The following is a 12,157-nucleotide window of genomic DNA, read 5'->3' as shown; positions in this document are numbered from 1 at the left end:
AATTATATATAGATTCTACTATATTATATAACTTTATAGAATTACAAAGCTACAGAGAATTACAGAAATGATGACTTCTAGAAATCTGTTTTGGCTGATTAGTTTTTCTGTTCTTTATGCAAACTAGAGTCACTTGGGAAGAGAGAACTCCAATTGCGGAATTGCTTCCATTGTATTGACTTCGAACATGACCATTGGTCATTTTCTTTATTGTTAGTTGACATATGATGGCCCATCCTATTGTGGGTAGTACCATCCTTAAGTAAGGATGTGTGCCTGGGCCATATAAGAAAAATAGCTGAGCAGGACACTGAACAGTGTTCTTCCATGGTATCTGCCTCAGTTCCTGCCTCCATGTTTCTGCCTTGAATTTCTTCCTTGATGAGGGACTGGCAGCCAAATAACCCATTTCCTCCAAGTTGTTTTTGCTCAATGTTTTATCACAGCATCAGAAAACAAACTAAAACATTATTTTACCCAAATAGAGTATTGTCACATTTTGAAAATTCTCTCATTGATCATTGCCTTCTTTCCTGTGATCAAATGCCATAGGCTCCTGCGTGGTTGATTTAGTTGAAAAATAAAATAAAACTTTGCATGATAAGGAGTTAATGATAAGATGCAGAAAGCCAGAACATAAGCCTCTTATATAGTCATGGAAGCACCTCAGAAGATCTGTTGAAAACTCCTTAACTGGAAGAATCCTCATGCTCAAATAACATTTTGTGGTAGAATACATATTATGACCTTGAGCTTCTTAGGTGTGAGTTTCCAAGATTAAAGGGGACCCAGAATCGTAAACATTAATTTGGATGGGGAAACCCAGCATTAACTTTTCCTTCTTTCCTGGTTTAGACATCGAATGCTTCCTGACACTGTAACTAGGCTACATTACCTTCTCTTCTTGTCATTCATTAGTTTGCTCATGCCAATTTAGGAATAACTCTGTCACTATGACCCTTCTCACAAATTATGAGAATCATGAGAAGTAATCCTTGTAACTCTCCTTGGTCATAAAATTTAAATCATTAGGAATGAAAACAAACAAACAAACAAACAAACAAACAAATAATCCCCCAATTGTGCAATATTGGTACTTTTATCTTGGGGACAACTAACAGTTATCTGATTGGACTTAAGGTCAGCTCAATGGAGGAATTTTATGCCTAAAACTGTAAGCATCAATAACTACCTATGACAGATCCTGTAAGAGAACTTTCTACTGCCATTTTCCTAAAAAATATCATTTTTAACTATATTCTAAATGCTTATACTTAAAGATAAGTGTAGCTCTTATGCCTCATCAAAGCTTATTTTTACGGTACATAGAGACAATTTCAGAGATGCACAGCTGCACAAAATGAAGAGAATAAATGTTCTTGGGATACCTAGCCCCGAGTAGTACATGTACAACTCAGTTCCTATCGCCAAGGCTTAGGAAGAAGAGAAGGCAGAAAGACTGTAAGCCAGAGGACCAGGATAACTGCTGCTAGTGTCCATTAGAAATGGCAAATAAAAGGTACCCACAATCTAAACAATGTTTATCTGAATAAGATCTGTATAATGACAACACCAATTAACAGGCCAATGTGGGTGGGGACATCCCACAAGGCCTCACTCCTAGATAAAGAGCTATGGTTAATAGCTGGTGAGAGATTGAAAATCACTTTCTTGAGGGGTGCCCTCCAATATACACTATCCATTGAATTCTTACTAAGATTATCCAACCCCAAATGATCATCCTTGGACCCAGGTACATATGAGCAATGCTAAATTTACTCAACTAGCTATAAATTCCTGTTGATGAATATTCATATGGATATACACACACAACAAACATAAAATAAGGAAAAGGGCAAGGTCATGAATTTGGGAGGGAGGGAATAGTAGGAGTTGGAGTTTGGGAGATGAGCTGGGAGTGATGTTGATGAAGTTGACACAGAATTCCTGTATTAAATTATAAAAAATAAATCAATAAACATTTAAAATGTTGACTTTCCATTTCTCTGGAATTATATGGGTATTTCTTTTCAGATAGTTCATAAAATAATCTTTAATGGCCCTCTCTATTTCAATGAAGACTTTTGGTACAAATAGATAATTTAATTAAAGAAAAAGTAAGTTCCCATTAATTTTTTAATGAATAGTCAGGGCAGAAAAAAGTAAACTCAATTAGATCCTCACCAGGGTGCTTGCTCAGTGCTAGCCCATAGGCGTTCTTGGCACATGTCAACTATGCTGTTACTCCAGGGTGCTGCGGAGTGGATCATTAAAGAGAAACTACCTCTTAGTAAAGCCAGGGTGAGGTTTCTTTGTCTGACAGTGGTGCATGGATATGGGTGTAGAGTCAGAGGAGCATTACTGCAATATGCTAATTAATTTCGGTTTCTATTATTTCTGGATGGTCAGAAGTGAGGTTTTACCTTAACCATCTTATATCTTTCCTTAAAATGGCATGAACATACAGCAGCTATCAGGACCTTTAAGATGCATTTCATAAGGAGTTGAATTCAACAGATATCATGTAGCAACTACTTGACTAAGTATAAGGGAAGAAGTAGTATTTTTGCCTTGAGGGAGCATATAATAAAAAATAGAGTCAAGCAGTTGAATCCTTCAAAAGACATAAAAATTAGCATGCAGTGAATCACAAATAAGTCTGGCTAGACTGTGGTTAGGGTGAGACATAGGCTTTTCCTTGCCTAGAGAGGGGAAGCTGTTTGCTCACATTTATTGATCCCCTAAAGTGTTCCAAGAATTTTGTGTTGATTTTCTCATACAATGATCTCAGCAGGCCTCTAACACAGACAAAAATATCTGCATATTTTGGACAACAAACATGATATCATAGTCTGAGAAGTCTGTATGAGGGGCTAAGGGCTAATTTTCATGGTGCATGTTTATAGTGAAGCAGGACTTCAGACACTTTGCAATGGAGCCATTGAGACATTTTAACCTAGCCTATTAAAAAGCTTTTTAAAATGTTTGAGGACATAATTAAGATAAATGTGTTGTAGTAGTGTGATCTGCTTCCATTTTCAGAATAATGTCATTTTATATGATCTCTTTATTTCCAGATTAGTGAGTAGCTATTACTAAGTGAAAGGGCCAAGTACTCCCTTCTGTAAATGACTGAAAATTTGTTCAGGCAGCATAAAGTGCCACAGTTAGATTTCAAATGCAGTATTCTAGAATAATTTTTAAAATACAACTTCCAGTGATAATGTGGTCTGTAGCTACACCACACTTTTCTATTGCCCCATAAAAACTCAACTTTATGTTTCTTCCCTTTCTATTTAATTTTTGTGACAGAATCATGCTGTGTAGTCCAGGCTGGCTGCAAAGTCTTGTTTTTTTTTTCTGCTCCACTCTACCAAGTGCTGATATTATAGACAGGTACCATAATACTCAGTGCTAAGCTAGACTTTCAAAATGTGGTCATCACTGTTGTTTCAGAACTATTTTCAACCTTATCTTTGCTGAGATATTTATTTCAAAGAAAACAAAAATAATCCCTTTTATTTCTACAAGAAAAAATGATAGATTTGTTAAGCTAGAATTTTGTTTGTATATAATTGTATACATATATGTTTACCTATAGTTCAAATGAAAGAAGCCATTAAAAGTTAAAGATTTACTACATTTTCTTTTTACATTAACTATGTTTAAAAATTTAGTGTTATGTCAGGTGGTGGTGGTGCATGCCTTTAATCTTAGCACTCTGGGAGGCAGAGGATGGTGGATCAGTCTCTGTGTTTGAGGCCAGCCTAGTCTACAGAGGAAGTTCCAGGACAGCAAAAGATACACAGAGAAACCCTTTTTTGAAAAACCAAAAAGAAAAATTAGTGTTATAAATGTAATTAACATATAGTCCAATGGTTTATGTGTGTGCACACACATGTGTGGTTCTTTGATTAGATGCATGATAGAAAAGAACTACCAAAACAAAATTATGTGTTTATGATTTATTAACTGCTGCCTAAAAGAGAGGTTTATTATGTTAAAGTGTCAGAATTAACTGTCAGATTGTTAGTGGAATATAATCTTTTAAAACAATTTTTCTTGTTTGTTTTCCTAAGCTGGTTGATATTTTGTAATAGCTGAGTAATATCAGGACAGTGAATATTGTTAAGGGATAGAACAACCTGAACTAAAAGCAGCAGAAATAGAGAGGGGCTAATCAATCGATTGGAGCATTGGATTTGCTAAGGATGACAATGTTTACTCAAAATGATCAAGAACTTGGCTTAATGCAGGCCATCTTTTCCAAGCAGGTATAGTAAGAGGTGAATAAGAACAACAGAACAAAAGGGAGGGGACCCATGCACAGACCTTGTTGAGCAGACCAGCCTACCATAATAACATTTAATTACAGTAAACATCTATAGTGCTCTGCAAATATCTCCTTCACATAAAAAGAATATTTTTAACTGGTCCTTGAAAACAAATGTACTGAATGTAATTTGAGAGAAGGAGGTTAGGACACTAGTAAAATTTTAGAATTGGAATTACTCAGAGTTGGACATCATACTCTCTGGTGTTGTTATAGAACACAGTCATATGCATATGCATGAGTATGCATATACATCTGTTGAAGCACTAACTAAGGACAGAAAATATGAATGTTAACATTAAGGCATTAGGAACTCAATTTTAATATTTTAGCCATTGTTTAAAATTGAGTATCTGTTTTAAGAAGAAAAAGAATCTCAATATTATGTGTGGAGGATGGATTGATTAAGAAGTGAGAGACCACAGGGAAGGAGACAAGATGAAGCTTATATGTAATCATTGTGTAGTATAAAAAGATAAAAAGAACAAGACTTGTTATCAGTGGAAGTATATGTAAGTCTTGGTTCTATCATTTACTGTGATACAGTTTGTCCAGAATATCTTTGAGCTACAATACTACAGAAAATGTAAAATAATGCATTTGCATTATAGCTATAATGTAACTCAAAGAAGATGAATTTCAGAAAATGTCTGTCTTAATGCCTCACAGATCCATCTACCTATTAATTCTATATCACATGCTCACTTGATCAGGGATGAAGAAGTAGACATTTTGGACACTGGTGATGCTAAATGTGTCACACACATATAATACATGCAACATCAATCTATTAAAAAAAGGATTTTACAAAACATTGACATAGTAAGAAATAATTTGGAATGAAAGAGAGAGGGTGTGTTTTATAGAACAGTGAATATGAACTGTGGTGATATTGTGAGAGAACAGGGAAAAGGAAAAAGGGTGGGCGTAGGAGTCTGTGCAGGAATGGTAATTAAAAAATAAGTTAGAAGAGAACCTCAGTTGCAGAAAGTACTGTGTAAAAGGAAGTTGCAGTGTCAAATAAAAGAGGGTAACTAGTTTTCCCCTAAGCATCTTGAAGACAAGCAGAAAATGAAAGGCAAGTTAAAAATTTAGTGGAAACATCACCTGTGCAGACATAGAAGTAGAAACTTGGTGCTTGGAGAAGTTTCAGGAAGAAATCAAAGAAGAGAAGAGCAGTGCTCACATACTTGACATTCATGTATCAGGAAGTGTTTTAAATAATTTGTAGAATGTAATTACTGCTATTATATTCAATTTATAAACAAGGTTCTGTGTATCCACAAATTCCTGGTCAGAATAATGTGTGAACATTAGAAAGGAGTTGTATCTAGGTTTGTCTTGCATCAAAGTACAAAGACTTGAGTTCAAACTCAGTTAAATTGCGAAAGAACACAAAGAGATGGTCGTTTATCTGAGGTTAGAGAGTGTTAGGCTTGAGAGCCACGGGGAGGTTGCCAGCCTTCTATTATTTTTCTTTTAACTTTTAATGTTTTGTTTATAAAAAATATGCCATTGGCAATTTAATATATGTATATGTTACATTCTGGTCATACTTGTCTCCTGTCTTCTTCTATCTATATCCTACCACCAATCCTAACAAAGTCCTAACAAGTCTTCATTCCAGTTCAGTGCCATTTAAATCCCACAGCTCTACATACACATATGACTCTGGTTAAATCCAGTAGGTCCCAAAACAATGTTTGCAACATTTTTAACATGCGTGACTTTTGCGTGTGTTAAAAGCTGTGAATGAGGGTGCACGTAGGCTGTGTGTGCCCAATCTCAGCTATTTAGGAATGCGGGACTTAAGGATCTCCTGAGGCCTGTGTGTTTTAGGCTAGACTGAGTAACAAAGCTTGGCCCTTAATAAAATGAACAAAGAGACAGACAAACATCTGTAGTAGAGGGCAGACATAGAAAGAAGTATAGTTTTGAGTCTGGGGATTCAAAAGAAATCCTGGAGTCTCTTATCCATCATGAGGGGCCCATCTTTGACCTTGTAGCTGCACAACAGTTTATATCTTGCAAAATACTTCCATATCTCGGATACTGAGAATCCTCTCTCAAATCTAACTTCTTGTGATTTTCAGAGAGTAGGGGATTTTCCAGTGCACAGATGTCATGCATGTGTGATAAGTTTATGTGCCTCTAGTCTTAAAGACCTAGACCTTGGCAGCTCAGTACTCAGACATCCATATTCTTATTGTCGTGTCCTTTTCCCCAAGTTACACTATGAGAATATTAAGCAATCTGCAGTGTTGGCATCTGGGATTTAATTTTGGCCTTGTGACTTGTCACAGAATGCCCAAGGGAAATAAGATGATAGATACAAAGTTTGCTTATTTCAAAAGATCCATAGGTTACCAGTACAATGTCAAGAGGTATGCAATGAAGAAAATTAAAATTAATTTTAAAAATTACATGGCCAGAAACTTGGTGGAGCTCACAAAGGGAACATATGATAGTATAGAAAGTACACAATGGGTAGAATGTGAGTAATTTTATGAATCTCAAGAAAGAGATCTAGCTGAAGCTAGGTTTGAAGATGAGTAACGGTAGACTGTAATAATACCAGCATGTGTGCAATGTGCCTGGAGAAGTCCATGGACATTGTTACTCTTGGAAGTAGTGTGGCTGGGAACTTGAATTACTGGAGTAATGTGACATTGTGTTTCCATCCACGTGGGCTGGAGTGGTTCATATCTTTCTAATTCTACCTAATGTAAAAATAGAAGTAATATTGAATAACATAAAACAAGGTTCATGGAAATAATGAAAGATGAGAAAAGTCTCTGTTTAACAACAAGAGAAACAGACGGCAGCCAGAAGAAGAATGTTAGGGAGATGGGGAGAAGATGACAAGAGGTCTTAAAGCCATAGTAGTCAAATCCATGTAAGCAAAATCAAGTAAATGTGACAAAAGAAACAAAATCTGTTGATCTCCTTCTTAAAATTAAATAAAAATAAAATTAAATAAAAATATGGTAAAAGGATAAATAGTAAAATGCAAGGACAGACAAAGTTTAAAAAGTAAAAAGTTTTAAAAGCTACAAACCAATGTATCTTCTTCCTGAGTTCTTCACAGTTGCAGCCTGTAAGGTGGGAAAAAGATAGCCCAATGGAAACTAGAAATGCTTTGTCCTCTTTACCTGGAACTGAGCTGGGAGTGGTTGAGGATCAGAAGTTAATGCAATGTTAAAATTATTTCACGAGATACTGTTCTTTGCATAGCAGGAGCCTCTTTGGATACCCCTAGCTTTGCAGCTTGTGGGCAGGAAGGTTCTCATTTACTTGGGAGACTTCCAAGTTAAATTTTGGGGTGGCTAGTGTCAAAATCAAGAGGTGTGTCTTGGCCATGCTATGATGGATGAAGGCAGATGGAAGGCTGAGATCTGCTACTGAGGACCCTTCTCATTACCTCAAGGCACTGGAGATAATTTCATGTCTCTAGAAGTTCCCAAGCCTGACACTTTTTCCAATTAAATAATTTTGTACTTCTTTCAAAAGCAAGTTTTTGCTTTGGAGGTTGTAATTGTTGGGGTTCTCTATAGGAGCACAATTGGTAGAGTATGTATATATTAAAAAAAGGATTTGTCAGATTGACTTAAACAGTTGGGTCGAATAGTCCAGCAACGGCTGTCTGTACACTGGACAGACTGAGAACTCAGTAGTTGTTCTTACTCTGAGTGTGGATATCACAACTGTCTGATCATCCTGGTGCTAAAGACTTAAAAGATTCCTAGAGAAACTGCTGATTCTCAGTCATCATTGAAAAGCCAAAGAAACTGGATTCCAATGTCAAGAGGCAACAAGGTGACCCCATCAGCTAAGGGTGAAGGTGGGCAATCAAAAACAGTGCTATATCCCCCCAGACCTCTTTACATCTGGCCTGACAGAGATGCTCCCAACCATAGACCTACCCAACATTTTCTTTCTTAGTTCCAGGCACATTCAAGTTTACAACCAAGATCAACCTTCAGGAGAGTTTCCTTTCTCCCATGTCCCCTGGCGTCTCAACAAAAGAAAGAAACTCTGTACCTTGACTAATGTTAAGTCTTAAACTCTCAACAAATGGCTAACTTATTATCATATCAAAGCTGACAGAAACTGTCTGCTGGGTTCTACCAACATCCCTCAGTCCCTACCTGTTACAGAGTCTTCTGGACTGGTATAACTTCCCCTCATCCTAAACTTCTCCAGTTCAGAGACAGGGCTGGGCTGCCCTTCCCACAATGCTCTTCTCTATAATATCAGCATTTTGGGATAACATCCTTTTTGGCCTCTTGGCCTCCTGGCCTTGGCTGCCACTCAAGCATCTTTTCTCTTCTTCCCCTCTCTCCACTTCTGCCTCTCCTCATATTGCTGGACACAGTCGGCCAGTCATGTTCAGTCTGGACCCTTCCAGATGCCTCTGATATTGTTCTCCCTCATATTTACAATAACCATTCTCCACCACCATACCTAGAAGCAGGCATGCCTTCCTTTTATTTCTTTTCTGTTTTTGTTTTTTGCATTTACCTATGGCATGCATGTTTTCATGCAGTCATGCTTTTGGTCAATCTGAGAAAATATGTACAAACCATGTCTTTCATAAAGAAAATATATTTAGAATAAACAAGACTTCTCAGAACTCAAAAGTAGAGAACCATACACAATTAGAAAGTAGACAAAAGACATAAACTGACACTTCACTAGAGATAATATATAGATGAAATATAAGCACATGGAGAGAATCTCATCATCATTAGCTTTTAAGGTGAAACAAATTAAAACCACTGTGAGAGTTATCTACACATCTGTTGGTACTTACCATCCTGCATCACCCAGCTGTGTCCTACTCTTCGATGCATCTATGATACAATATTTAAGTGTCCATGCATAAACATCCTTGGTGTTCAGTGAATTCTTGACACATTAAAATTAGTTATTGTTACTGTTTGTGTGCATGGATGCTTTCCCTGTGTGTATTTATATGTGTCATGGTATGTGCAGAGCCAGCAGAGCTTAGATCTCCTTGAACCGGAATTATAGAATATATGAACTGCTGTGTGGATGCTTAGGAACTGAACCCAGGTCTTCAGAAAAGAGCGTCAAGTCCTCTTGACACTTAACTATCCTCTATACCCTCTTGTCACACTATTTACATCACAGGCACTTCCATTAATTCTTTAACAATTGAGATATTTAATTTGGATAAAATCTTATACATTTTCATAGGAAACCACAGTCATATTAGTATGTTTGAAGTTCAAGTAGTGAGATTATTAGGCATTTTTACTCGCTACTTTTAAGTGATTTTCAGATACCTACATTTTGAAATAAATATCCCTTGTTGTAATGTTAATTGGTAAATTTAAGACATTGGTGAGATGCTGTTGTAGGGGGAAAATCTCGATTGCAGTGGCAGAGCCTTGTTGTCACTGATGTTCTGGTACACACATTGGAGTCAATGTAACTATTTTTCTTTGATGCTAAACCCCCATGAACTAGCCAGATCAGAAAACAAAGGCAATGTCTCCTTACTCTCCCTTATAGTAGAGTGGACAAATGTTATGCCAGTCTGAGCTAAACAGTAGTTGAGTGTAATCAAAAGATACTTTTACCTGTTGAAGAGAAATTGCTTTTTATATAATCACCTTTCTTTCTTTCTTTCTTTCTTCCTTCCTTTCTTTCTTTCTTTCTTTCTTTCTTTCTTTCTTTCTTTCTTTCTTTCTTTCTCTTTGTTTCTTTCCTACTTGTTTGTCTCATTCATTCATTCATTCTTGTGTGCTTGCTTGCTGGCTAAAATCAGTGACTAAAAAGCTCCCAAGTCATGTTGGTGCAAAGGCTCAGTTGGTAAAATCACTTGCCTTTCAAGCCTGAAAAGCTGTGGTAAAAATTTCTCAAGTGAAAGGACATTGGGTCTGAATTCGATCCCAAGGTGAAAGGGGAAAACCAACTGGAAAATAGTATCCTGATTTCACTTCTCTACCTAAACATGTGCACAGCTCCATATACATACTATTGATGAACAAAATTAGAATATTAAAAATCTCAGAGGTATAAAATTATGTAGTAGAAGAAAACAAGAATTGTAAGATAAGGGAGAAATAATAATATCTACTCTAGCTTCCTAAAGAAGCATCTTTGAAATTTTCTTTTCTGTGAGTAGATTTCATTCTTACTTAACATTTAAATATGTGAATGGTTCAGCATTCTAGTTACAACTCATACTATAGGAGTTTTAGCATTTTAGGAATCTTTTAACTTTACTGCATCTTTAAGAAGTTATGATATCATTTATTTCTGTAGATTAGCTTCTAATGAAAATGAATATTTAGATTCCCTTCTTTTCTGGTTGCACCTGTTCACATTGGTGACATCCTCCACTCTAAGATCAATACTATATCTCAATAAAAATATAATTGTAAATACAAGAATTTATTTGCTTGCTGTACTGATTTATGGTGCTTGGAATAATTGTAAATGTTTATAGATTAAGGTTTTGCCAATTTGAAAATAAGGCCTTGTCTTTTTATGTGTTTCAAAGGGAAGTCGAAGTTTTCTGAATTTTATTCCCAAAGATATGTGCGACATGAATATTGCAATATACCCTCTTAGACATTTTATAAAATGTGTAAGAGTTAAGAAGTGTGGGGGGGTTGTATGTGTGTGTGTGTTAATTTGTATGTGTATAGTACAATTTTTCACATATAGATGGTAAACTGTATAATTCTCAAACATTTTTTGAAGTTAGAGAAACATATCTTTCTTCCATTTACTGTATAGACTTAATTAAGTATTGTATTTTCTAGTGAGTCAATGAGTTTATTATGGAATTTACTGGGAACACAGATAAAGAATAACAATTTGTATAGACTTCAGCTATTTAAAAAAGGAAGTCAATAGTTCTTTTGCTCTGTGGTCAGTTAAGCTAGGAAGTCTAAATCTATTTGTGTTATCTTGAGTTGTTATTGGAAAAAATTATGCTTTTACTAAAAAAGTACTGCTAATAATAAAAATAGTATTTGCCATTGATTGATATTTTTTAAAAAAACACATTATTGAATTCTTGAAAGTCATCCTTTTGGTTATTATAGAAATAACTAGTATTTTTTTGCAGCTATAAATAAAATTAGGCATGTCCACTTAATTTATTGCTATGTTCTAAGTTCTACTTATGTACCTTCCATACAGCCCTTCAGAACATTAATTAGACTGATACCTGGAAACTCTCTATTTTTAAGTTGTTCCATAATTTTAAATAATTACAGGTAGAGGATAATGTTTATACATGATGCTTATGATCAGGTATTATAAGGTAGGAGTTTGGACATGGATGGTCAGACAGTGGGGTTCACTGTCATTAGGTTGTAGTGAGTTACTGGGGTGGATATGGCCATCAAATTTACATGGCAGGATACTTCAATTGTTTTCATTGAATCATACTATGTGGTTATTTTATTCTCACATACACTTTGCTATTTTGGATGTCCCAGACCATTGTAATCCTGCTACAGCAACATAGGATCAATGAGCATATATTGGTATTGTATTTATACAGCTGATTTCCAAGAAGGCTTAATAAAGACATCAAATCCTACTGTTTGTCCTGAATGCAAATATTCTCTTGGGGTTCCTTGGGAGAGATTTGAACATTTGTCTCCAAAGAAAGACAACATGTTGTTTTTCTTTCTGAAATGTTCTTCTTCCTTTCTTTTTTGAATAGATCTTGAAAATTTTAAAACCAGAATGAGAAGCACAGTATCAGTCCGTGAAGGTCAGGGAGTGGTTCTCCTCTGCGGACCCCCACCACACTCTGGTGGTGAGTACTATTCCCTA

General features: G+C 35.8%; 1 protein-coding gene across 1 annotated transcript in view; it reads left to right on the top strand.

Annotated features, from left to right (window-relative positions):
* The window catches only part of Cntn3 (contactin 3), a 209,651-nt gene that overhangs the window by 21,459 nt on the left and 176,035 nt on the right, over window positions 1-12,157 (top strand). The window contains exon 2 of the mRNA XM_036182004.1: window positions 12,045-12,140. Coding sequence (XP_036037897.1) covers window positions 12,068-12,140 — 73 coding nt within the window. The 5' untranslated portion in view covers window positions 12,045-12,067. The remainder of the gene's footprint in view (window positions 1-12,044; window positions 12,141-12,157) is intronic.

This window comes from Onychomys torridus, chromosome 3 (genome assembly GCF_903995425.1).
Source record: "Onychomys torridus chromosome 3, mOncTor1.1, whole genome shotgun sequence".
Classification (NCBI taxonomy): Eukaryota; Metazoa; Chordata; class Mammalia; order Rodentia; family Cricetidae; genus Onychomys; species Onychomys torridus.
The sequence above is the reverse complement of the archived record's forward strand: the minus strand, read 5'-3'. Positions and strand labels throughout refer to the sequence as shown.